Source organism: Solanum dulcamara, chromosome 7 (assembly GCF_947179165.1).
Source record: "Solanum dulcamara chromosome 7, daSolDulc1.2, whole genome shotgun sequence".
Classification (NCBI taxonomy): Eukaryota; Viridiplantae; Streptophyta; class Magnoliopsida; order Solanales; family Solanaceae; genus Solanum; species Solanum dulcamara.
Window position 1 is genome coordinate 15931550 of NC_077243.1, and position 27716 is coordinate 15959265.

Sequence of the window (27716 nt, forward strand, 5' to 3'; positions counted from 1 at the left end):
CCCTAGCATGCTTTCAACACATCTTGGAGAAGATCAGTTGCTTGCTGTAGTATGCAAATCCCATGCAGCTGCCTGCTCTTGCAAATTATCAAATGGATGGAAATGTGAATTGCGCCAGTGCTCTTGACATATTAGCATCTAAGCTTGGAATTTCCATTAAGGGTCGATATTTGGTTATATGCCTTGAGGATATAAGGGTAAAAGCATTTCTTTCTCTGGTTTACCTTATACTGACTGTTTTCAATTGTTAAGATTTTAGGTTTCTCGATCCAGTTAACACATCATGTTTCAGCCAATCTAAACGTGTTAATTAGGGATATCTTGACATGTAACCATCTCTTATTATCTCTTCTTTATGTTTTATATTTGCAAGTTCAGGGACGCATGCAAAAGACAGTGGTAACTTCTTTGAATTATTCATTCTTTAAGTTAATGATAAATCATGATCTTGAACCTTGTAGCTTAAAGTCTAAAGATTACAATTTGCGGAGATTCCATATCCGTTATATATTCTGCAATATTTTCTTTCTTTCAGTTTGTCTCTACAAATTAATATGGTGTTAATGCAGCATTGTGAAATATTTCACCGAAAAATCTATTAAGCTGACTGTCACTTTCCATAAAGTGAAATTTAAAAGATTTCAATATTGTTCTCTTTTTTTTTTGCGACTGAAATTTAAAAACGATAATTGGTGAGAGAAGTTTCATAGCATGTCGACATTGTAGATACTCTTGTTCTTACACATTGTCTTCTTTATTTTACGTATGATCAAAGTTCTGCACTAATTTTCAAAAGAAACCTATAATATATAGGGGATTGCTGATAAATGCTGAATCATCCCGGTTTGATCTTCATTTGAAGGCTTTTTCTGTGATCTCTTGTCAGTTTCTAGAGCAACATGTGTATAATTTCTAAAACTTATCCTTTAGATTATACAGAGAAGGCTACATTTTCTTTTTAGACTAGCTTCTGGACTGAACACCAACTGTCTATAATTGTCTAAGAATTAAGACAATAAATACCAGAAAGGAAATTTAAACATTTATGAGGCAAACAGGTAGACCTTTGAAATGGCTAATAGAGGTGAGGTAATTGAAGTTGTTTTTTTTTTTTTCTGATTTAACTCTGCATAATTATTCTTTGGCTATAGAATTGCATAGTGTGAATGTGAGTGAAAGAAGTCAACCAAAGAATAGGAATATTTGGTTGAAAGAAGTCAACCAAATAACTCTGCATAATTATTCTTTTTAGACATATTAAATGCATCTTAAGAAATTGTAACATGAAATGCTCATGGATGCCGCTTATATCGGTCTTGGTTCTTTTCACGACTTGGGCTATGATAAAGACGTGGTTGTGGAGAAGATTGAAGGAAAGGTGGACAATGCAGCTGCTGTTATCCACAAGCTGCTAAGATCACCAAAACCTGAACAGCTTTATCTCAAATATGCTCATGACATACTTGGTGCGGTTGCACTTCTTATAGAGGTTCGGACCCATAGGCTTAGCAGGTTGGTGCTGGTATCCTTTTCTTTAAAACGACTGAGTATAACAACTTCCTTGTCAGTATGGATGTAATTGAGTGTGTTTTCTTGCCTTAGCATGCTTTCAACATATCTTGGAGAAGATCAGATGCTTGCTGTAGTATGCAAATCCCGTGCAGCTGCCAGATCTCTTGAAAATTATCAAATGGATGGAAATGTGAATTGCGCCAGTGCTCATGACATATTAGCACCTAAGCTTGGAATATCCATCAGGGGTTGATATTTGGTTATATGCCTTGAGGATATAAGGTGAAAGCCTTTCTTTCTCTGGTTTACTTTATACCAAATGTTTTCAACTGTTAGGATTTTAGGTTTCTCGATCCAGTTAACAAATCATGTTTCAGCCATGTCTGGTCAGTGCTCTCTGAAAAAAAAACAATGTGTAAGGTCCTTGCTTTTTATTTCAGGCCATATATGCAAGGAGTCAGCAGTGATCCCCAAAGAGAACTTGCTATTCCGCACTCTACTTTATCAAACGGAGAAACTCCCCCAGGCTTTTTGGGCTATGCGGTTAATATGATATTCCTTCCTGCAGAACATTTGCAGTTTAGAACTGCTCCAGGTCATGGTCTCCGAGAGACATTATTTTATCTTCTGCTTGGTAAGCTTCAAGTCTACAAGTCCAGAGAGCAACTTTACATGGCAAGTTCCTGCATTAAAGATGGTGCGGTTTCCTTGGATGGTGGAATGATGAGAGGAAATGGAGTTGTATCTGCATCTGTTGGATCTGAGTATGTACTTTCTTTTTCCTACTTCTCTACCATTTATTTGTTTCTCACAAAGATGAGTAGATTTTGCATGACATCCTTGGGCCTTAAATGATTAATGTCTCTTTATTTTTCTTCAGGGAACCATGCATTCTATTTCCAGTCATCTGCCTGGAAAGACAGTTGCCCCTCTCACCTGAGAAGGTAGAAAGATTGAAGAGAATCAAAGACTTGAAGCTGGAACAAAATCAATTGCAAGATCAGATACAGGAAGAGCTTAGGAATGGAGCAAAGTACAAGAAGAAGTTGGCCAAAAAGCTCAAGTATAAAAAGCAGATTGATGATCAGTTGGAACCTTCGCCTGAAATGTACATCTCTGACATGGATATCAGTTGATGCTGGTTTGCTTCTTCTGAGGCTTGTACATGTAATAACGCTGTAGACTTCCGTTTTTTGGAACATATCTCTGTGAAGATACACAGGGTAGTATACTGTACAAATCAACACCTATAGCCGTCCAAGTAAATGAATGATTTAAGTTGCATCTTTCTACCTACTCTGTCTCAGTTTTGGTGCGCAGAGTTAGTTGTCTTTTATAGAGTCATAGGAATCATTTATTGATCTTTATTTGGAAAAGAATGAAAAGTGAAGCTGCCGCATCTGGTTCCCTTTCAGATATGCTTGTATGTGACAGTGGGAATAACTACTGATTCAGTGTCCTTTGCCGTGTTGCAAACAGTTGCAGTAATATATAGTTACATATTACTAATTCAAGTAAAATACATGCCATGGTCAATCTTTAATCAATCTCCTGTCTTTGTATATTATTTCATAGAAATGTGATTGAATTTTTTGTCCTTCCTTAAAAGACTCTAGACAAAATTCTCAATTTACTATTTTACTCTAATAGTTATGACATAACAGGAGTCCACTGTTAAGACTCAAAATATTTGATTTTGGCTCATTAAGAGTCTTCTATAGAAAAGTAAGAAAAATCAAAGCAGGACAATAATTTTTTTCTCTTAGACCATGTTCTTTGTCTTTTAATTTGGAAATTTTTATTTCCTTCGTTCGAAAAGTATAATGATTTTTTATTTGCTTGTAGGTAATATTAATTGTTTGGAGATTTTCAAATGGAATCATATGACAGATTTAGAAGGAGTATTAATTTTTAGAGGTCTTCTACTCTTTTAAATTCTTTAATTCAATATAGTTGAAGAATTATCAAAAGCCGATGGAGGTATTTTTTTTTTGTCGTAATTAATAATAGAAACTCTTTATTTACTCCTTTTGGTTTTTATTATTTGGCCCTTATTTACAGAATCCTGAAATTTTGAACTTGAATTAGATGTGAATTTTATCACTCTCTTAATTAGATATGTATTTTGTCAATCTCTAAATTTTACTATTACTATTTATGTAGTTATTAATACCAAGAGTTGAAATGGAAAAATATAATAAATTCTATTTGTTTCATAATTAAAATAACTATATTTAGTATATGAGCCAAGTAATATGAAATAGAAAGAGTAATTTCAAGTCATATACGATAAATGTTAGAAACAAAATAAAATTAATGATGTAATTTCAAGTCATAAATTATATATGATCTAAATCTCAATCTCGAATTTCACCACAACAATCAATGTTTGTAATACTCCAAATCCATCATTTCACTCAATCCATAACATGCCTTATACAATAAGTTATCACCCCAGCAAAAAAAATAAGTTATAACCTAACTTAATGTCGAGCAAACATGTCATGATTCATAAACCCTCATATCATTGTTTTTCCTTTGAATAAAGCCTCAAAACGATCTCAATCTATCAAAATTATGATTTATTAGTGAATACGGGTCTATCGATACTCATATTGCAATATAAAAATCTAAGTCAAAATTTAGTCCAAAAAGTCAATCATGTGAGCCGACGTCGAAACTAATTTTTTCTTTCAAAATCAATTCACGCATAAAACAGTGAACTCAAATCTTAAATTTTGTCGAAAACAAATTTCAAATCAACCCTTAAGTCATCAAAATATAATTGTAACTAATATAACTACAACAAAAAAACCCTAATTTTTCATATTCAAACGATAAAATCAACAATAAATCAATATAAGATTGTCAAATAGTAAGTTATAATCTTACCAGTACAATGATAATTCGAAAGAACTTCAAAATCTCTCTAATGCGAGCTCGAAATCTCACAACTTAAAAATCAATAGTCCAAATTCTATAATAGAATTTTATTTGTCTAATTAGTCCCATGAGTTTTTCGTGAATGCAAGTTGACGAACCAACCCAAACTCTCTCGAACGCAAGCCCGTCCCTTTAAACTCGATGAACAATGTGACATGGTCCATAAACTCTTCTTCGTGAATGCCTCCAAAATAATTATATTCTATCTAACTCCTATTTTGTAGCTGCAATCGTATCAGGCTCTTTGATTTGGTTGGAACTGTAACCTTGAATTATTGGGGAGACTCCTCTTCTTCGCAAATGCAAAAAAGGATTTAGTTAGAAGTAGAAACAACAAAATTAATAGTTCTAGATATGAGTAATTTACAGAATGAATCTTCAAAATTCATTCGAAACCTCTTGAATATAAATTAACAGTGCAAATCGATCACCAAACACATTTCATATCTATTGGAATCATCAAATCACCATTCTAAGGTTGTTTTTACCAAATGTTACCGTGGTCAACTCTAAGCTTATAAAAATTAGAATATCCCTATAGAGTCTAAAACTCCCCGAAATTTTTGAGAATCATTCAACCCTTTATCTGAGTCATAAATCACCATTCAGATCTAGTAAAATCGTCAAAACTAGAAATTGACCTCATTAACTTTAAATATTGACTTTGATCAAAATTTTCGCGTTTTAAATTTTCAAACCTCAAAAACTTATTTAAAATATATCCGATCATCTCGAAAATTGGGTCATCCATTCTCACAAAAGTCACAAACAGCTATCCAATGCGCTAGGGAGGGTCAACCAAACACGGGACTGGAAAATTATTTTGAAAAATTTGTACACGTGTATAGTGAGTTAGTTTATATGCACCAAACAAATGCCAAAGCGCTTTCATTTCCCAAGCCCTATATTCACTTTGCTGTCAGAACTCACGCCCATTGTTGTTCTCCACTCTTCCGCCTAACGGCGCCAGTGTCACTCCTCTCGGAATCTCCGGCGACCCAACGATGGACGGAGGCCAACGGAGAATGTCGATAGACAATGAGAAGGTGCAGGTTCTCCCTTTCCCTCTCCCCCCCCCCCCCCTCCATGTTTTACCTTCGATTGTTTAGTGAATTAAATGACTTTTCTACTCAATTGAAAATGCTCATTCTGTCAATTGAGTTTCAGGATAAGAGATATAAACTATAAAAAACACTTAATTAATGCTAAAGGGCACCGATAAAGACGTCATGCATCTATGCTGATACAATTCTTCGTCAACTTCGATGTTCCTTTGGCTGCTAGTTTAAGGTATCAGGAAATCTAGGGTTCTAGTTAGAGATTTTTATGATATCCAACTGTATATCAATGTACATCATGATTACGTAGGAAGGGGGATGTTAGGATCTAGTGGAAATGGAAATTTTACAAAGCAAGAGTGGTGAGGTGAAACCGTGACATGGTTTTCCTTTAAAGGAAAAGTCTCTCATAAAATCCATCAGTTCCTTTCTCGCCGGGGGTTTACCGATCCTCAAGCCTCTTCAATATTTATCTTCCCTTTCCTTTTAGAGTCAGAGTTCTTTTTCTTTTCGTTCACTAAAAATTAAAATGACATAAAATATCCTCGACTGAGGATCGAGGGGGTGGGAAGCCTCAGGAAGAAGTAAATCTGATGACTTCACTAAGACAGTAAATCATAATATGATGGAACACAGTGTCTGCGTGCATTCTGGTTGACTTTAGGGAAAGAAAGGAACTCTAGATGATGGATGGTTGAAAAGGAGAAAAGCCAAAAGTTGGGCATACTTCCTGGGAAAACAAGAATGCTTCAGATGAAGATAAATGTAAAACCTTTCAGCATGAGTGACATACCATTTTTAGAAGAAATTTGGTTTTAACGAAATGCTCAGGCACGAACCCAAGGTAGAAAGTTGAAGCCCCTTCCGAGCTTCTGATCCCACTCCGGTGGTCTTACACCGCCGGGCAACCTTTTCTTTTTTCTTTCTTTCTGCGCCTTGGCTCTTTTCTTCAGGTTTGAGATGGAAAATAACATTTTCTTCCTAATGTGGGGGGCAGGAGTCTTATGAGATTACAACCTCTTTGATGGCGGCGGGGTATGGCTCGATTGGGTGGAGAGTTCGAAATTCTCCATGAGCAAAGTGATCCTCAACAAAGGTGCTTTGTTATGGCTATGCAAGAGGCTTCGCGAAGCATCAAAAAATAGGGGGAAAGTTTCAAGTCATGGAGATGCAAGGACATCACCGCCTATATTTATTGCACTCAAAAGTTCAATAAATTTGGGCAGTAAATCTCAGTTATTACAGTTAAAGGACTCAGCAGAACAATTATCATAGTTCCAAAGAATAAATTTAATGAAGGTTGGGAGAATCTAGCAGATGGGATAGAAGCCTTTATTATGAAATTCTCAGGCACACAAGGTGCGTTTATTACAGTAAGGGAAAGTAACAAAAAATTTACAGGGAAAGGGAACTACATCAGTGCCATTTAAAAAATGGAGTTAGGAGGGGACTGCAACAAGGAAGGAAGGAGAACCAGGAACAAATGAGAAGTGAAAATAATGCACTTCTGCATAGATCCTGCTTAGAAATTTTAAAGGTGGAGAAGAAACCCCTCTACTCAATGAGGTGAGAAGATGGGCAACCTAGACCTAGAGAGGGATCCCAAATATCCAGTTATGTGATATGAACAGATTCTACTTTCTCTTTGACTTCCAAAGAAGGAAAGCTGATGAGCACATATTCACGAGAAAATGGAGGAGACAAGGTCAAGTTTTAGAACTTGAGTAGTGGTCACCAATGATAAGTGCTCTACCAGAATCCCTCCGTCTCGATTGGTTTTGAATCAGAGTACTGGGCTTACCACTCCATTTGTGGAACTCAGAGGTGATGAAGCAGATCGAAGATGCATGTGGTGGATGGCTGGAAAATAAAGAAGAGATGGAACTCAAGAATCATCTTAGATAGGTGAGAATTAGGGTTAGAGGTCCAAGACAAAAAATTCCATCGGAGATAGAGATGGATGACGACGACTTCATCTATTTACTTCTGATTTGGTGTGAAGCTCCGGCATTATTCTAGAAAAGGAAAGTGAAGATAGGATGTAATAGAGAGGACATGTTTAGTTTTAGCTCTGTCCTTGACACAATAAAGAACTCAACAGATAATCATGAAAAGGTAATGCCTTTACAGTGGAAGACTCTTTTGAAATCTGACTTATACAAGAAAAGGAGAATAATAGCTGTTGAGGACCATGTGCCAAGAGGAGATCTTTTATTGTAGATGGGCCCCAGTTTGAGTGCATGTGAGGAAAGGGGAATAATAGCTGGCAAGCACCATGTGTCGATGCTAGGTTTTAGCTCTGTCCTTGACACAATAAAGAACTCAGTAGATAAACATGAAAAGGTAATGCCTTTACAGCGGAAGACTTTTTTGAAATCTGACTTATACAAGGAAAGGAGAATAATAGCTGTCGAGGACCATGTGCCAAGAGGAGATCTTTTACTGTAGATGGCCCCAGTTTGAGTGCATGTGAGAAAAGGAGAATAATAGCTAGCAAGCACCATGTGTCGAGATGAGATCTTCTACGGCAAATGGGCCCCAATTTGAGTGCATGTGACTTGCACAGGAAAGCTTTAATTGTAGAAAAGTCTAGTAACTTTGAAATTGGGCATGTAGAGCCCAACACAAATATGGACCTACTGCCTACAAAGGGGAAATTTATCTCAAGCCCAAGGAGTCAGGATTCCAGAAAACACACAAGTTTTTTATTGAACCTTTTGTTGGTCAATTATTCACAATGGCACATACATCTGAAGGGAGGGATTTCGTCCTCTTCAATGGAGAAAAGGAGAAAGGGCTGTGCATGCAATAAAGAAGGGAAGTCAACAAATGGGTAACCAACTTTTACTAAATAAAGTTGAGGGTGATATTCTACAAAATGTCTGGTAATTCATAAAGATGAAAATAGGAAAAAACAGGGAGAAGTTGTGGATGATGATTTCTCTAAAACTTTAGTATGCATGTATAACGAACATGAACCAATCCCGTTACAGATTGATAATAACGCATATGAAAAGGGCTTCAACAAAAGCAACTAAATTGGTACAAGCCAACATGATCAAATTGAGTCAATTTGGAGTGGATATCAAAGGATGTAGGTAGGAAGCTTTGGAACTACTAAGAAGCTAGATCGATGAAGGGAGGAAGGGAAGAATAAGGGGGAAGCTTTAGTGATCTCATCTCCAAAATCTACCATTCCAAAGGAGGTTAGGAACTTGATTTTTGATGTAAATTTCAAGAATGGGGAACCTAGAACCAAAGGGAGAATTCTAACTCTCACTCATCAATGAGAGTCAAGTTAATCTCTTGGAATGTTAGGGGGTTGAATGGGGAAGTAAGAGGGAGTTGGTGAGAAAGCTTTCTTAATAGTAGGGGTTGTTGTCTTTGTGTGAGTAGAAATAAAACTTAATGGTCAGATAGACAATATTATTCAGAGTATATGACACAATAGATGGATGGGAAAGATCCAAAAGAAGGCTTAGGGGAGCAGTGGAGGAATCCTAAATCTTTGGGATAAAAGAATTTGAAATGGGGAGATGGTGGTGGATGGCAATCAATGTATAACAGACAAGTTCACCAGTTTAAATGATAACTGGAGCTGGCACTTGACTGGTGTGTATGTTGACTGCAATAGAGTGATCAGGAGAGGGTAAGGAGATATGCCATCTAATGTATGCAGGTGACACCATCATATTTTGTGAGCCAACAATGGATCAGATTAGGTTTATCATACTAATTCTGATACTCTTTGAGGGTGTTTCAGGGTTGAGAGTTGAGGGTTAACGGGGAAAAAGTAGCCTTTTTCAAGTTTTGGAGGTTCCTCAGGTTCAGAGCTTGGCCAACATACTAGGATGTAGAATAGAAAAGCTACCAACCACTTATCTTGGTATGCCCTTGGGTTAAAAACACAAAGCACTAGAGATATGGGATGTGATTTTAGAGAAAACTGAGAGGAAATTAGCTAAGTGGAAGGCCAAGTACCTATCTCTTGAAGGTAGATTGATCTTAATAAATTTTGTCCTTGATTCATTACCTACTTATGTGATGTCACTTTTTTCTAATCCCAGCAAAGGTGGTGAAAAAACTGGATAGGATGAGTAGGAAGTTTCTGTGGCAAGGGAATAAGAGGGGAAGGGTTACTATTTGGTGAAATGGAAAACACCACTGCTTAGTAAAAAAGTTAGGGGTCTGGGAATTAGAAATCTCAGGCTGCAGAATGAGAGTCTTCTATTAAAATGGTTATGGAGATACATCACTGAGGACCTAAGTTATGCGGACTCTTCATTTTTACTACCACACTTGTGTCGACACGAGCCGGGTGCGGGATGTGTGGGATTCGGTCAATCCACATCAGATACTTTGACCAAGAGTCCATGGATAACCCATATCAGATACATCAGACTGGTGCGTGTGCGGGTGCAAGATACTTGTGGGATTCGGTCAACTCACATCAGATAAGATACTTGTCCTCTTGGTCAATATTCGTTGCTTCATGTTTCAAGCCAAACAGAGAGATGCTAAATATTTAAGCGGTTGTGTTCCGACTTATGGTAGGCAGTAGCAATGATCTGTAAGGAGAGTCGGTGGAAGGTCTTGAATGACTTTCTTTTTCTTTTCTGAGGGGAAGAATATCTTTATCTTTATAACTATGTTTTTATAATATTGAATAGTTTTAGCCGAATCCCCGCACCCATATCCATACTCGGATTCTTATCCCCGAATCTTAAAATTTAGATTTTGCTGAATCCGACTCGGATTTGCAGTCGGATTTGTATCCGTCTCAGACACCCGCACCCCAGTACGAGCAACTTAGTTGAGGACAAGGCTCGGTGGAAGGAAGTCATTGTGTCTAAGGCCCTGTTTGGATTGGCTTATTTTAAGTGCTTTTAAGTCAATATAGTTTTTAAGCACTTTTGGAGTGTTTGGATAAGTTTAAAAGTGCTTATAAGCACTCATTTTTAAGCTTAAAAGACAAAAATAAGCCAAAAGCCATAAGTTAGAATTTCTTACTTATGGCTTTTGACTTATAAATCAAAAGCAATAAGCCCATCCAAAAAGGCTCTGTGTATGGTGAAGCTAGCCCATGGTGCACAGAAATGGTAACTGATACCTATGGAGTGGGAATATGGAGAACAATTAGGAATTTATGGCAATCAATGGAAGACAAGATTTGCCTCAATGTTGGCAATGGAGCAAAGACAATTTTGGAGAGCTAGGTGGATTGATCAAACTCCTTTAAAGCACCTCTGTGTATGGTGACTGAGGAGACAAACAGGCACCTTTTTTTGCATTGCAAGTACACTGCTCAGCTGTGGAAGTTGTTTCTCAACATGGCTATAGCTGGTCCATGCCTGCGCATACAACAGACCTTTTTAGCTGCAGGATTAGAAGAGGGGCAAGTAAGAGCCAATATGGTGGAGATTGATTCCCTCATGTATATGGTGGTCAGTATTGAGGGAGAGAAATGCCAGATGTTTTAAAGATAGGTCCAATTCCATTCATAAAGTCAAATGGAATTGTGTTGTATCTTTACTTTTTTGGTGTAAGCAGCTATATATAGAAGATACTGAACAGATTATAGATCTGATAGGGAGTTTGGAATTTAACTTTTGGTGGTGGCCAGCATATACTTATTGCTGAAAAATACAAACTTACCAGTTTCCAAAAAAAAAAGGAAGAATGGAACTCTAGATGTTTTGAAGACAAAGCAAACTCTATACAGTGGATCAAGTCTAATTGTACACTTTTGTTTTCTTTTTGGTGCTAGGAAGAAGTTGTAAATGAAGCAGAATCAATACTTAGCCTCTTAGTATCCTACAAGATTAGAAAGGGATTATTCTTTTGTTTTTTGCATACCTATACCTGTACATTTTTCAGCACTTGCTTAGTGCTGTTGTTATAATGAAATTACATTTTCTATAAAAAAGAATATGGAAGAGAAATATACTATGAAGGACAAAACATATTACATGGTTGGCCAATCAGACCTACGTCCACAAGTGGAGAGGAGCAATTCACTATTTCAGTGATGGATATAAAGAGTAAAGAAGAGATGACACTCTAATAATCTCGGTAAGACTTAGAAGATAGAATAATCTCACATAATACTGTCACAAATGCTCACAAAGAGGTTTACTCTTTTTTTTGTTTTGTTTTTGTTTAAAAGACGAGGTCTCACAGCGCTATTTTATGGATAAGTTAAATGATAAAAACAAAGTAAAGGGAAAAAGGTAAGTGTACTCGGAATCAAATGAAAGTAGAAGGAAAGAAGCCCTATTCTAGAAAGTGCAAGGAAAAATCTTCTCGGAGAGGGACTGCACTCCCACTTTCGAGCTTCGATTCCGGTGCTTGAGCTGAGCACATTGTTACCGTTGAAGATCAGGAGCTGTAGTTGTATAACCCAGATTGTAATTTAGCGTTTTGTTCATCTGGTATCTTCTCTGTTGTCCAATTGTATTTGGTCTTGTTGTAAATTGTCTTTTGTTTCCTGTTCATCCTGCTATTTTGAATCTTATGCTGTTTTATTCTTGTGGATTTGTTATTAGCTGTTGTTGCATGTATCTTGTTCTTCTACTTTTTGTTGTCTTGATTTCCTTTTGATTGTTGCTGGTTTCCTTGTTGCATCTGTTCTTGGTATCTGTTTTTATTTTCCCCGTTGCCACTTTATCCCCCTCCTTCTGTCTCATGCTTTAGCAGTTACCAGTTGGATTAGTATGTTACAGGAAGAAAAGGTGTTTCCCATTGTTATTAGCCTCTGTATTTCCCATAAAATCTGCTGATTCTCCTCTTGTTGTGGTAGTTGGTTCCCATTGTATGTACCCTTAATACTTCCTTGCTCCTGCAAAATGAAACAAACTGTTAGTCAACAAAATCCCTTTGCTTTCTTCCCAAAGGATTTGAGCATAGAGATTCCAAATTCTCCAAATCTTTTCCTAGCTCCATCATCTGCATGGTCTTCTCCTCAAATAGTACAACTTCAATTTTGTCATTGTTGATTAGTCTTCTCCCTTCCACCTTCATCTGCTGAAATGATGTAATCTGGACTCTGCCTTGATCTAGAGCTAAATTTGCTAAGTGATCAGCAATTTTATTTCCTTCCCTTTGAGTGTGTGTCACTGTAATACTCATGTTGCCCATAATTTCCCATAATTCCTCCATCAGAGTTACTATTGCCATGGCACCTCCGAAGTTTTGTGTATCACTTTCAGAAGTAATAGGGAATCTGTTTTAATAATCACGTGTGTATTCTGTGAATATTTAATGAATCTCAGAGCATGTAGAATAGCCATTGCTTCTTCTTTTGTATTTATAGTCTATGAATCCTCCATTTCTTCTGCCTGTGCATATATGATATCCCCTCTGTCATCTGTAACACATAAACCTTATGAACTCCTTTCTAGATTTACCCCTTGATGCTCCGTCTGTATTACATTTGATCCATCCCATCTTAGGGGATTTTCATAGCACCTGTCTAACCTTGAACTTAGGAGTATAAACCTGTAGTGCCTTCAACAGTTCATTCCATTAAGGTGCATACTTGATATTACTCCTCCTTGCTTTCATGAACATGACAACGGCATGCATAACTTGATACATAAGATTTACATGCAGCATCTTCCCCCATGTTTGATAGCATTCCTTCTTTTCCATTGTTCCCATATTATGATGATTGGGACAACTTGGAAAACATATCTAACATTCGGGTTAACATGAGCCTCCCACTAAAGATTAATTACTTGAGTAATCTGTAGACCTTGTATATTCACTCCAACTGGTCTATCGAATTGTTCCCATAGAAACTGAGCTGCAGGAGACTGTCAGAAATTATGTGTAAAGTTCTCAACCTTGGGATCTTGACAACAATAGAACTGGGAGGGAATTGAAATCCCCATATTCCTCACATCATCATCTAAAGGTAGTTCGTATTTCCAGAATCTCCACAGAAGGAAAGAACCTCAACTGGTAGCCCTATAATCCACATTTTCTTATATAATAATATGCTTGTTTCTGAATTTACCAGTTTCAAAAAAAAAAAATGCTCGTTTCCATTCTTTGCCTCATCAACTGATATGCAAACCATAGCAAACTCCACTTGAAATTTGTCTCTTGCTTCTAGCTTCCAAAATGGTTTATCGGTTGTTTCATGCTCACTTGGAGGTAGTATGTTACTCAAAATATGCTCCACTATAGCATTAGGAATCAACTTCATCAGTTTTGCATTCCATCTCCCTAGTTCCAGTACCTCATGTACCTGCACCACAGTTCTATCACAGTCATGATTTGTTATTTGTACCAGTAGCATGATCTAGTGCTCCTAATCCACTCCAGTTGTCCAGTGAGATTGCCCTTGTTTTTTTGTTACCGCCATAGTCCTATTCTATTTGATTTCTCACCTGTAACATCTTCTTCCACAACTTCCATTTAGCCAGCACAACATGCTCCTTCTTTAAGTATTTGTTGCTTAGAAACATCCTCCACAAAGATTGTTTGGTTCTAAAGTTCCACCACAATTTAGCAAATAAAGCTTTTGAGACATCCTGTAGGCTTTTAAATCCCAGTCCACCTTCATCATAAGGATGACATAGCACAGTCCAAGAAGTTCAATGTTTGCTAGAATTTCCTATTCAATTACTCCCGAAAAACTTAGCAAACATCCTGTGATAACCCCTGCAGGAGGGTCAGTCACAAGCTTACAACAGTCTGACAACAAATGTATGGGCATGTTTTGTAAGACATGAGAGTGATCCTCCCACCAATAGATAGCCATTTTCCTATCCAGGAAAAGAGTTTGTTACTCACTTTATCAGTGATTTCTTTGTAATGTGCATTCTTCTTCCTGCTATAGTAGATTAGCACCCCTAAGTATGTAAAGGGAAACTCCTCTTGTAATTCTTGTAATTGTGTTCTCTAATGTCACCACCTCTCCCTTTGTATTGTCATGCATACACACTGCAGTGCACTCTTTCCTTTGTTAATCAGCTGTCCACTCACTTTCTCATATGTAGCCAATGTTTCCATCACCAATTTTTAGGAATATTCTTTTGCTGAAGTGAAAATTATAGTGTCATCAGCCTATGCTAGTGGTTGATGTATGGGCTCCACTTTGGCATTCCAAATCCTCTGAACTTCTCATCCTTGTGTAAGGCATTCAAGGCTCTTGACATGCATTCAGCACCTATGATGAATAAAGTTGCTTTACTCCCCTAGTAGATTTAAAGAAACCCTGTGGCTTACCATTTATTGGAATAAAATTAAAATTGTTAGAGACTATTCTGTATACCATGTCAATTAGCAAGTCTCCAAAGACCATTCTTCTTAGCACTTTAGTCAGGAACAACCATGAAACTCTATCATATGCTTTGTCGTGTCCAGCGTTATCACTGCTGGCTTATCCTCTATCTTAATATCATTCACAATTTCTTGTACCAATAATATACTTTCAACTATTTGGAGGTCCATTAGAAATCTCTGGTTGACACTCAAGGCTAACACAAAGGTCAAAGTTGGAAGGGGGGATAAAATCTCTTTCTGGAAAGAGGATTGGAGTGATCATGGCACCTTACAGTCTCTATTTCCAGGACTCTTTTCAAAGTTGGAAGGAAGGATAAAATCTCTTTCTGGAAAGAGGATTGGAGTGGTCATGGCACCTTACAGTCTCTATTTCCAGGACTGTTTTCTCTATGTGTAAACCCTGAGTGCAGCATACAGGAAATGTGGTCACCACATGGATGGAACTTGGTCTTTAGGAGGATGCTTAATGATTGGGAAATACCCTGGGTAACAGATTTGCTGAATATGATTGTTGGATTCCCTGGTACCAACATGGAAGAAGACAAATTGATTTGGGGGCACCACAAGGATGGCTTGTTCTCTGCAAATAAAGTTTACAAATGGGGATTAGCTGAAACTTCAGGTAGAACAGCAGGTCCTTGGAATACCATTTGGAAGAGTGTGGCTCCACCAAAGGTGAAGTGCTTTACTTGGTTAGTGGCTAAGAGAGCCTGCTTGACACGTGAGGCTATGCAGAAAAGTAAAATTAATATAGCCTCTAGATGTACATTTTGCAAAGAGGAATTTGAGACAAACAAGCACCTCTTTCTTCACTGCAAAGTAGCTGCACAAGTGTGGGAACTCTTCTTCAGCATAGCTAATCTGAACTGGAGCATGCCAGAGCACACAGCAGACCTCCTTAGCTGCTGGATGAAGAGAGGAGGCAGTAAGAGTCAAAAGAGGTGGTGGAGAACAGTTCCAGCCTGCATATGGTGTATTATATGGAAGGAGAGAAATCATAGGACCTTTCAAGGGAAAGAGTGCTCTGTACAGAAGATTAAGTGGAAAGTTATTACTATGTTAGGTTTTTGGTGTAAAGAATGGAATATAGAAAAAGAAATCCAATTAGTGGATTTTATAGGATCCTTGTAAGTATCCATGACTCTTTTGTAAATTTTTGGAGGTGGCCAGCATAGCCCTGAATGCTGATGAATACAAATTTACCAATTTCAATAAAAATAAATAATATAGTTTCAACTATGCTTCTTCCTTCCACAAAACCTGGTTGCTGGAGAGATGAGGTGTACCAGTTTTTCATGTATGATCTTGGAGAAAATCTTTCATGTGAAGTTGCTCAAACTGATCTGAAAAGGTCACGGTCTCCTTTCTTTTGGGCAATAACACAAGATTTATGCATGTGACAATGACATGTCCAGGTAATTCATGTCACAGAAGAAAGATTGCACCATTGTTACCACATCTGTTGCAATTATGTCCCAACAGTTTCGGTAGAGCTTTCCAGTGAAACCATGTGGACCATCTGCACTATCTACATTTAGAAACAAAAAACAACTTTTTTCACATCTTTTATCTCTGGAATTTCATGAATCTAATAATTCTGTTCTGCATTAATCAATTGAGGTATATGATTCAGTATCATCTCAAAGTTTGTAGGAATGTGATCCTCAACAATTTGATCTGTGTAAAATGTATATCCTCCTCCTTATCTTGCCAGTTCCCATTAGGATCTTTAATCTTCTTGAGTTGTAGTTTATTTCTCTTACCCGTTACATGAGAATGAAAAAACTTGGTGTTCCTATTCAGCGTTTTTAAACCACTTCATTCCAGCTTTTTGCTTCCAGAACTTTTCCTCCATATCATAGAATTTGATAAGTTCAGCTTGTACTTTTTTGTAGCCTCTTCCTGTTTCCATTGGTAGGATTTTGTTCAAATTCCAGCTCATGACCTTAGCTACTTCTTCTAGAGTTGCTATCTCTTTGAGTATGTCACCATATGTATCGCTATTTCATTTAGACAATGCTTTATTGACCTTCTTCAAATTATTATGTACATGAAAAATAGGGTCTGGACCAAAGTTCCCTGACCAATTTCGTCTGACTACCTCCCAGAATGTCTCATGTTCCACCCAAAAATTATGAAATCGGAAATATTTGTTAGTTACTCTGCTATCCTCTTTGTAATTTGTTAAGAGAGGTGCATGGTTGGATCCTTGTTTAATCAAATGCTCCACTTCCAGGTTAGGAAACATATTCTTACCTGATTACCCAAACATTTATCCAGTCTTTTAGAAATGCAAGTTTCATCCGATCTACCATTCAACCAAGTGAGCATGCTACCAGTGAAGTGAATCCCATATCTGATAATTGACATTCATTTAGGCAGTGCAAGAAGTCTTCAGTTTCAGCCCACCAAACTTCTGATGTTCATCCAGAATCAGATTAAAATCTTCCCCTACTTCCAAGGAGTTTGTATTTGAGTAGGTAGATCATAAAGTGCATCCCAAAGTTCTATTCTACTATCTCTGTCATTACTAGCATATTTCTGTAAGATGAGTCAATTGTAATGTTAATACCTGGTCTGTGTCCATCATTATTTCAACTCAAAATTCATCTATCACAAACACCCAGATCTTCCCATTGATATTATGCCTTTTTGTACCCATTCCCAACCAACGTCTTTTTTAAAAAAATTGAAGCTGCCCATCAACCAATGTCTGTACTATGTCTAACATGTTTAAAAGGCTCCATCAGGACTATAAAGTTGAAGTGTTTTTGTCTATTCATCACGACAACTCTTTCAAAGGCATGTTGAGTGTTTACCGACCTTATAATCCATATTAGTGAATTATTCATTGATGACTAGCTTTGGCACTAGCTAAGATTGTTTGCACACTCCTTGCTGGCATAGGAGGCACAATCTTATCTCTGGTTGCTTTTGTTTGTCTGTTTTCTTTCCTTGCTTTTGAGGTGTGTCTAGGTAATCAATCTCCCCTGTTGTTTCTGGCCTCTTCATTTTGTATGCTTGTATTGTTTTACACTTCATCATTATCTTCAATATCTATTTGATCCTCCTTGTTGTCTTCCCATTTAAGCCCCTTGTTTCAAAATTCTTAGCAGCTATCTGGCCTTTGTCCGTATATGTTTCTCGATCAGAGTTTTGTGGTCTCTCTTGTATCCCCTTCTCTCTGTCTTGACTATGCGATGTGTCTGATGTATTTGATTGTGTCTCTTCATTCCCCTGTTCTTATGTTCTACTCATGCCTTCTTTTAACTCTTCTGCCAGTTTAGTTTAATCAAGTGGGTTTCTCCTTTGATGGTTCAACATCAGGATGGTTATTATTGATACCATCCTCAAATTTATCCTCCTTCTCATGTATCATTTTCCCGTTATGATCCTAGATTTCTGCCTTGTCTTGTTCCTCTTGTACCTGCTCTTCATTATTTTGCATTAGTTCACTATCAATGGATTTGATTTCCTCTGGCTTTGAACTATCACTATCAGCGACACCATTGATATCTTTATTCAACCTTCATTATGTATTTTCTGAAGGAAAGTATATTTTATGTTCCTTCTAAATGAAACAAAGATAAAAGAAAATTGGCAAGTACAATTGGCGCGTTACTATTACTTGTTACACTGTATATGTGGTGAGCACTCTAGGACCTTATAATAGACACTTGCTGAATCTTTCCTTAATAAGCAACTCTAATAAACTGACGTTTGCTTTTATGTTCCTTTTCCAGCTACCAATCAGTCCTAAGGCACTAGTTGTGCATGATCCATCGCTCAATCAAGGAGGCCAGACTAATTCCTTCGTTTTTGCTGCCAATCGTGACCCAATGCAAAATGGAACTGCTGAGGCAGTTATCTGCAATTCCAAGGTTATGATTATGAAAGATATCTGCCTAGTTTATTTTATTTTATCATTCATGGATGCAATATTCACAATAGTCTTGATAATAGGTATAGATATGTGTACTTACATCCATCATTTGAGATGATAATGCACATGATATATATTGTGAAGTAGATGGGTCAATACTCATGACTGTGTCATTTAATTCCGGCAGAAACTTGAGGATGAAATGCAGGAGATTGGTCTTAAAATTAAACACCATGAAGATAATGTCAAATTCTTGAAGGCTCAGAAGAACAGGTTGGATGATTCAATTTTGGATATACGAGGTATTGTTTCCTTCTTTTCAAGTTAATTAGGTGTGCTGTAAAATGCATGTGCAAAATATTTGAAGGTTACTGTAGTTATTTTGTTCTCTCAGTATCCTAGAACGTAATGCTTGTACTCAGTCTTTATGGGAAGGAAACAATCAAACATTGTAAGATTTTCATATCAAGGGACGTCTTTGTCATTTCAAGTAAATATGGATTTTGTGATTGCCTGTAGGGGAAAATATCAGACATAGGCTTGTTTGAGTGAGCTGACAGAGACCTAATATATTTTTCATGAGTTTAATGCTGTGTATTGCCTATTTAAAAGCACTCTGTGTAGACTATAATATTCATTTTAACTTTTTTTTTCTTTCCCTTTTTTCATATGCCTTTTCACTGTTGCTCAATTTTGATTCCTTGTGCTTGTGAGGTATTGTAGTTGTTCTTGGCAAGATTCATTCAGCAAGTGTAACTGGTTCTGAAAATAAGGAATCGTCCAATGGGCGGAATGAGGAGGAGACCATTGAACAAATCTTAAGATATGATAAATCTGCAGCTGGCATCTGTTGCGAGCTGCAAAAGCGTAATGGAACTCAGATTACTCATATTCCATTTTTGAAGGACATGATAGGAATTGTTGCTTTGCTTGGGAAGGTTGATGATGATAATCTCAGCAGGTTAGTTCACGTAGCATCCAGTAATTGCTGGCGTTTTCTACAAAAAATAGATAAAGTAGAAAAAAGAAATAAGTTGTTCTATGAGTCCATTTTCTATGCTAGCTCTTTACAGCCATGTTCAAGAAATTATAGCACTTGTTCACTCTGTCCCAATTAAGATGACAGTATGTGGCTGCATGAAGGTGAAGACTTCAGACAAAAAGTTTGATATGTTCTGGTCTTTGAATCTGTCACAGGTATACTTAGAGTGATTAGGGTTTGGAGGTCGCAAATTAGGGTAGAAGGTTAGTTGGTAGTTGAACATTCTCTCACTTTCTTACAAGATAGGCTTGGTGTTCGTACAAAATATTATTATTATCATTATTAATAATAATATTTATATTCTACTTTTTATCCACTCACTGGGTATGTTGTTGTTATTAATACTTTTGAACCTTCACTTTGTACAATTGACCTAGGAATAACCCCTTAGCATGTGAGACCCTTTTGTGTATGAAAATGAGCATCGCTTTGCTTAAATTAGGTCTTGTCGTGACGTAGGAGTTAGAATCTGAATAGTTCTATGCATTTTGAGAATAGAAGATGAAAGAGGCATGGCATTTTAAGAATGTTAGAGTGGGTTTGAAGTCCCACATTGGTTTGGGAATGGACGTGTAGTTTGCATATAGTGACTAGGGCAATCCTCCCCTCATGAGCTAGCTTTTAGAGTTGAGTTAGGTCCAGGTACCATATCTTTACAAGATATCAGAGCCAGAGGTCTTTCCCTGTTTGGGCTCCTGGTCCACATTCTAGTTGGGCCTGGGCATGAGGGGGTGCTAGAGTGGGTTAGAATCGCACATTGGTTCGGGAATGAAGTGGTGGTATGCTTATATGGACTTTGTCATCCTCCCCTCATGAGCTAGCTTTTTGAGTTGAGTTAGGCCCAAGGTCATATCTTTACATCCTTGTTTGGGCTCCCGGTCCACCTTCTAGTTGAGCCTGGGCGTGAATGGGGTATTAGAGTGGGTTAGAGTCCCACATTAGTTGGCAAATGAACGTGTAATTTGCATATATGGACTTGGGCAATCCTTCTCTCATAAGCTATATTTTAGGGTTGAGTTAGGCCTAGGTGCCATATCTTTACCAAGAAGTAGGCAGATAATGGAAGTTCACTGTACTTATCAAAAAATGGAAGTTCACTGTATTATGGCTGACATTTGTTTCTTAATCTCTTAAATCCAGGACTCTCTCAGATTATCTTGGGCTCGAAACCATGTTAGCAGTTGTTTGCAAGACGCGTGATGGACTTAAAGCACTGGAAACATATGATAAGGAAGGTCTTATAAATAAAAGTTCCGGTCTTCATGGACTTGGAGCTTCAATTGGGAGACCTTTGGATGACCGATATCTTGTAATCTGTCTTGAGAGCTTAAGGTTTGAGGTTATGATGATCTCTGCTTGCAAATGCTACTCATATTCTTTGACACTTCTTTACTCTCTTTTCTTTTTCTTTTTTGAATTATCATGTTAGACCTTACACTGGTGAATTTATTGCTGATGACCCTCAGAGGAGGCTTGCCATAAAGAAGCCAAGATACCTCAATGAGGAAACTCCTCCTGGTTTTCTTGGTTTTGCTGTCAATATGATCAATATTGACACTGCAAACTTATATTGTGTTACAAGCACTGGTCATGGCCTGAGAGAGACCCTCTTCTATAGACTCTTCTCACGGTTGCAAGTATACAAAACAAGGGCAGACATGCTGCAGGCACTACCTTTTATAGCTGATGGAGCCATATCTTTGGACGGTGGGATCATAAAGAGTGGTGGTATATCTTCCCTAGGCGAGAGGTAAAGAGGCTTGTCTTAAATAGTGTCTTTATTTCATTCATAACTTTTTCTTCTTTCATAGTTCAACTTGTTTGTGAAGATACCCTAAAGAATTGATTCCCTATTAACTTGTTCCTTTGAGTATCACGTAATATACTTGATATCTAACTTTGTGTCTTAACTGGTAAGCTGATGTTATTTTCTGACCATGTTGCTTGACCTTTGTGGAGTTTAGTAGTTCGAGCTTTCACGAACTTCCTCTTTCAATCTGTATAGAAAGGTGTATGAAAGCATGTTCTTCCATTTCTATATTCATCTCAAAATGATTAACAGACCATTGCCATCTTTAAAGAATCATTAGATTTACCTGAATGATTTCTGTCAATTATGTATATCTTAATCTCACTGTCTCCTGGGAGTTGTTTTTAGGGACAATTTCAAATATATTCAATAAACTAATTAGTTTACAACAAATACAGTCATGTTTTATTTACATAAAAAATAGCCAAAAATCATAGGAAATATACAGTGACTATACAATATAGCTTGCCAAAAGCCATAAAAAGTATACACTGAGCTATACACTATAGAAAGTATACACTAAGCTATACACTAGAGAAAGTATACAATATAGATTACTTATACATGAGTTATACACCGAATATACATTATAATACATTCTATACATGAAATATACACTGAGTATACATGAATATACCGAATATACACCGAATGACCAGCTTTTTGGCAATTAAAATGGCCGAATGGTCATCTGCTGTAATCATCCCTTGTTTTTAATCCTATTCCTATGTTTATATATCATATGTATTTGAGTTCGTATGTTTATATATTAGATGAACTTGAATTTGTAGCACACTTTATTTTTCTTGTTGATTGCATCACTGAATCATTATCTACCTTCCCAAGGTAGGGGTAAGGCTGCGTATAAACCACCCTCCCCAGAACCCACTTGTGGGATTACACTGGATATATTGTTATTGCTTCTTTGTATTGCATCACTAAATTATTTGGATTCTTTCTTTCTCCTGTATGTGTAAAGGGAAGTAGAGATCAAATTTCCTAAGAGTTCTGGAAGGTCGAATCTACCTGAAAACTATTTTGACACTGAGAACCGGATGAAGGAGCTGAAGTGGAAAAGGACAAGATTTGTGGAAGATTTACAGAGAGAACAAACATTGCTGGACCATGCTAAGTTCAACTTTGAAGTAAAGAAACAAGAATTTGTCAAGTTTCTTGCACAAAGCTCATCCTATATTTCAGCGGTAATTACTTATAGTGTTTCTACTTGGGACTATGCATGCTAGTCAATGGTTTATTCATAATAATTTGTGTTGTTGATACCAAGTAGATATAAATTAAGTCATCTCTGAGTTGGTTTAGGTTGCTTGAGCATTTTTAACTTGATCCTCGTTGTCCTTACATCCTGCTTTAATTGATTGACGATGTCAATTGATAGCTGCGAACTATGGTTACATTTTATCATGCTAGCAGAGAACTCTGCGTGGAAAGAGATGCTTTTTTTTCCCCTTGGAAAGAGATATAGGAAATGAGATACTAAAACATTGGTAATTTTGGCTACAACAATTTCATGAGAAAAGGACGAAATGGGTTTTTCTAGGATGCAGTAAAACTGTCCTTTTTCAATTGAAGATGTTCATATTCTAACCTCATTACAGGTGAGAGAGAACACATTTGCTTCAAGTTTGTGAATGTGAATGGCTCTTTCCTTCGACTGACTAGTTCCTTCTTGTTTGGAGGTGCTAAAAAATTTCCTATTTCCCCTTACTCCTCTGAATAGGGAATGTCTTTGTCTGTCTATCTTGAATTGAATGTCGATGGTAGAGAGGCATTTATGAATCTGCCTATCTTCTTAGCAATGTCCTTCCACCCAACATTAAAAGCTAGTCAGGGATGACAAGTGCAAAACTTCTTCGTCCACGTAGGTTTGGCATCTACATATTTGGTTCCTCGTATTTGAAGTCCTCTAGGGGCAATTATCTGAAATTTTGGACATTGTTAGGCAAGACAAATGAGGAGCTTGGGAAGGATCTTTTGCAGAACTTACTGTAAAAGAAAGGTCTAATTTATGTGAACTTCTGCTGAAGTTATTTGTTACAAGAAGAGACGTGGATAAATAAAAAATTTAGTAGTTCAGGTATGATATATTCAATTTGTTGCGATGTTTTCCCCGATCCCTACATCAATTTGTTAAATCTCCAAGTAATAGTGTTAAGAATTAATGAGAGAGAAAATATTGAAGAAATGTGTGGAATATATGTTAAGGTTGCCAAAGGAAAACCAAGTAGATTAAGGATGCAATTTAGGAAGATCTGGATAACAGGTCCCTGGTATATCATCTGGACTGTTTATAAAGAAGAAATTGGAGTTGTTTCGAATGGAGAACATAAGTAATAGTATATAGTATAAAATGTACATGTTTGTGAAACCTAGCCTTTACAGTAAAACTCAAATGCCGAATCTGTAGAATCTATTGGGGAATCCCCATCCGCACCTGAATTGGCTAAATCTAGTATAGTTGGTCTTGTTTTGATGCAGGAAAAATCTTTTTAGAAGGCATCTCGACTAAAAAGGACCGAGAACTATAAGGCAAGCGCCAAAACGCTAGCACAAACTACTCCCACTGTCCCACATACATGCATGATAAGGGAGGGTGGGGACAACCAGACCACCATTTTTATTACCAAATATAAATCCGGACGACCCAAGAGTTCGCCATTAGAACCCAACCCTTTAAGAGGCTAAGGTCCAAGGGGCTCTTGCAGGAAGTAAGCTTCACCCTTAACCTTAAGGATTAAGGAATATAGAAAGTTACTCGAAATTCCTATCAAGGACTTTGCCTACCATTCATTTCCTAAATTTCTTTCACCCTTAACTAGCTAACTTGAAACAAATTGAGTGTAGCCATGGATTCTTTTCTAGGACTTCAAGATATCTCGAGAGTAGAAGAGGAGAAGCTCCCATCAGAGTGAAGGTTGGGTCTAAATTGGGAGCATTTGCCTCCTCTCGACCCTGAGGTCATTGCATATATGATGCAACAAACCTGGAACCACAATCGCAGTGTGGAAGGGAGGAAGGATGCCCTATTCCACAAACAGCGGGAACTAACTGGAGCAAACGAAAACTAACTGCGTGGGTCGGCCACATAAATTCATATTCCCAGAGAGAGTAGAATAGAAGAGTCAAATAAGTGTAGACGCGAAGTAATGTGTTTTAATTTAGGGTGTTCTTTGTCTTTTTTTAGTGGAGATCTACGACGATGCCTATTGAAGATAGACTCCTATTTATGCTCGGTGTTATCAAAAGAAAAAAGCGTAAAAAAGCTCTAAGGTTCGTTGGGGCTTTAAGCGCAAAGTGCAAATAAGGCGTGGGATTTAATGCAAAAAGGTGCAAAGAGAGATAAAAATACAATTATATATATGTTTAGTCCAAGACTAATAATTATAAGCACAAATGACAAATCCAAGATTCAAGAACAAAGAAATTGAAAAAATAATTATGATAAAGTGAAATATCAATTTTTTAGTATTGCCTCTTCATAAGAGGTTCATTGACAAGGAAAAGTATGCCTTAGAATCTTGATGACGACATTGAAAGCGAAACGCTCAACACGTTTTGAGTCTCGCTTCAGGGCTTAAGCGCGCTATGCTAAATATTTTGTTTAGTTTTATTTATTATGTTTGCATGTATGGCAAAACCCTAGTTGAAAACGTTGACTACCTATGCTAATATAATACTGATAAAGGCTTATTTGTACAAATGTGCTGAAAATGTTATTCTTTCCTTCTTTTCTTTCTATAGTGGATAGTCACACAAAATGACAGACATATTATTAAAGGAATTTACCTTTACTTCCTTATCCTTGCTTACTAGAAATGAACCTTCACAAGTGGAGAAAAATAACCCAGCCTAGCTTGCTCCCCCTATGCAAGACAGATGTATAATATGATTTTGACTCTGATGGACCTTATAGATTCCATTGCATTGTTGTAAGCTTTTTGGCATAAAATGCAAGATGATTTTAACTCTTTATAGAATCCATTACAGAGATGTAAGAAAGGTAGTCAATACTCTACCTACATATTTCTCCCTCACTGGTATTATTCTTTGTAAATAAAGTTATCCATCCTTATAAACTGAAAAAGAGGATATCAGGTTATACTTCTCTTTTGACAGTAAGTATTACTTACCACTAGTACTTGTGAAGTTTTGCTTTCAGTGTATGACCTATTGTTGCTGTGTATGCAGCCTCAGTTTCCAGCAGGGGGGGAGCGGTCAACTCCGATATCATGATTGTGTGGGAAATTAGAGACCATTTCTACATTAGACGGATGCTTTATCAGTTGATTTAAAGCTCCAGCTTTTAATTTATATTCTGGACAAAGCCCTCTTGGATAATATGTGCAGTTTAATGCCATCCTTGTTTGGGTCAATTTCAGCATTGGGTGAAGTGTTATGCCAGTCTGATTCTTGTTTAGGTCAATTTTCATAGATGAGGCGTTCAGCCACTTGAGTGGTTGGAGAGGGGCGTTGGTAGTTCGTTCATTCAGGACAGGTTCCTTTTTCTCTTTTCCCATCTTTTAGGTGTAGAAAATGCTGTATCAATGAACAGCATCGTGTTAGTTGTTGAACTTTCACTTGACGCTTAAGGTTGAACTGTATTGCAACTAGCGTCCCCCCTACTATTGGTTATTGATCTAGTTTCAATTGGCAAACTGGCTATGCTTTTCCCTGACTCACACCTACAGATTATGTTCGCTTTTATTTTGTTGCTTCCATCAAAAAATTATGTAGATGACTTATATAGTAAATTTTAATTTTGTTTTGTATCATGTTCGTTTGAGATGAATATGAAGGTAGAAAAGTGAGGATTCATATATCTGACTTCTCATTCTTATGTCGTCACATTTCCAAATAGCAAATTAGACATAGAGAGAGTAAATGGTGGTTCTCATTTTATTACCACTAGTTTACATACATGTGAGGAATTACATGTGTTATGTAAATGATAATATTAGTAATGGAGAATATAAAAAAAGAAAACCTTTTCTCCTAATTCTAAATTGTAGTTGATAGAAATACACAAGTAATCAAGTATAATAATAATCTAAAATCTTCTTCCTTTCATTACCCCCACCCAACACACATCCTATGGTAATTAAAGGAAGATTGTCTTCCACGTAATGGGATATAAAATGAAGCACTCACTTTTCTGAAAAGGTGTCATTGAGCGTCTTATTTGGCTCTCCACTCCCTTCTCAATTTCATTTCAACATTTTTCTAAAATTAATTTCGAGTAATGCGCATCTGAAAGCACACCTAAAAGTTTTCTTAAAATTTAAATTAAAAGTGTTTAATGTGTTTAATGTGTTTATCATGTGTTTAGATACTCAATTAGAACAAGTCATAGTTAGAGTATCCAATTAAAATTTGCTAGCGAAATTGGAGGCTATCGATGTTTTAAGCCTATTACCTTTTTAAGTTATCGCAATGATTAGTTTGGCTCGTGACTTGAAAAGTTTGGGTTTACTATCACAACATGGTAGTAAATATAAACATATGAATTTTCAAGTAATGACTACACATTGTATTTGCCTTCTTTTTTCTTTTCTTGAAAAAAAAGAAAAGTACGAGCAAATTGATTACTTTCTCCATTCATTTTATTTGTCTAGTATACTAAAAAAATTGTCAATTTAAAAATAAAGAGATAATGCACCACTTTGTGTCTATTTTATCCTTATGATTAAATACTACTCTTCCCAACATTTAGTTGACTTATAATTAATAAGAGTGATATAGTAAAATTATACTTCTATTTACTATTTCTTAAGAATGTGTCAAGTCAAATACGGACAAATAAAAATGGACGAAGGGAATATTACTTGCAAAACAAAACCAGAAAAAAACATAGAAAAAGGAAAGGTTCCACCGAGACTTGAACTCGGGTTACTGGATTCAGAGTCCAATGTCCTGACCACTAGACCATGGAACCAATTGTTACTAACTCTGGTATCCATTTTATATATACATATTTAGATATGGTTAAGTTTTTCAAATATTAAAACAAAGCCTTCACCAGTAGAATTTTTGGCCAAAATCATCCTTAAACTATACTCCAAGCTTAGATTACATCCTTAAAATATTTTTCTTAGCAGAAAATATCCTTCAAATATTTAAAATTTAATAATTTTCATCCTTCTACTAGAATTTTTCAGAAAA

At 36.7% G+C, this 27716-nt stretch overlaps 2 protein-coding genes and 1 non-coding gene across 4 annotated transcripts; 2 read left to right on the forward strand and 1 right to left on the reverse strand.

The window, feature by feature from the left end:
* Positions 1-65: 65 nt before the first annotated feature.
* Positions 66-3048, forward strand: LOC129894351 (protein DEFECTIVE IN MERISTEM SILENCING 3-like). 2 transcript variants are annotated; one of them, XM_055970006.1, is made up of 5 exons: positions 66-197; positions 1350-1512; positions 1603-1794; positions 1953-2276; positions 2393-3048. In XM_055970006.1, the coding sequence occupies exons 4-5, from the start codon at positions 1960-1962 to the stop codon at positions 2646-2648; spliced, it is 573 nt and encodes a 190-aa protein (XP_055825981.1). In that variant the 5' UTR covers positions 66-197; positions 1350-1512; positions 1603-1794; positions 1953-1959; the 3' UTR covers positions 2649-3048. The 2 variants fall into 2 exon arrangements, with proteins under 2 accessions (XP_055825981.1, XP_055825982.1); XM_055970007.1 differs by lacking the exon at positions 66-197 and having other exon boundaries at positions 204-1512.
* Positions 3049-5252: 2204 nt separating this feature from the next.
* Positions 5253-26329, forward strand: LOC129894349 (protein DEFECTIVE IN MERISTEM SILENCING 3-like). Its single transcript, XM_055970004.1, has 8 exons — positions 5253-5501; positions 18548-18685; positions 18875-18989; positions 19411-19648; positions 20870-21061; positions 21159-21479; positions 22519-22741; positions 25746-26329. The coding sequence occupies exons 1-8, from the start codon at positions 5460-5462 to the stop codon at positions 25788-25790; spliced, it is 1314 nt and encodes a 437-aa protein (XP_055825979.1). The 5' UTR covers positions 5253-5459; the 3' UTR covers positions 25791-26329.
* Positions 26330-27417: 1088 nt separating this feature from the next.
* On the reverse strand, positions 27418-27489 carry TRNAQ-CUG (transfer RNA glutamine (anticodon CUG)). Its single transcript has one exon. It is a non-coding gene; the product is annotated as a tRNA-Gln (tRNA).
* Positions 27490-27716: the final 227 nt, after the last annotated feature.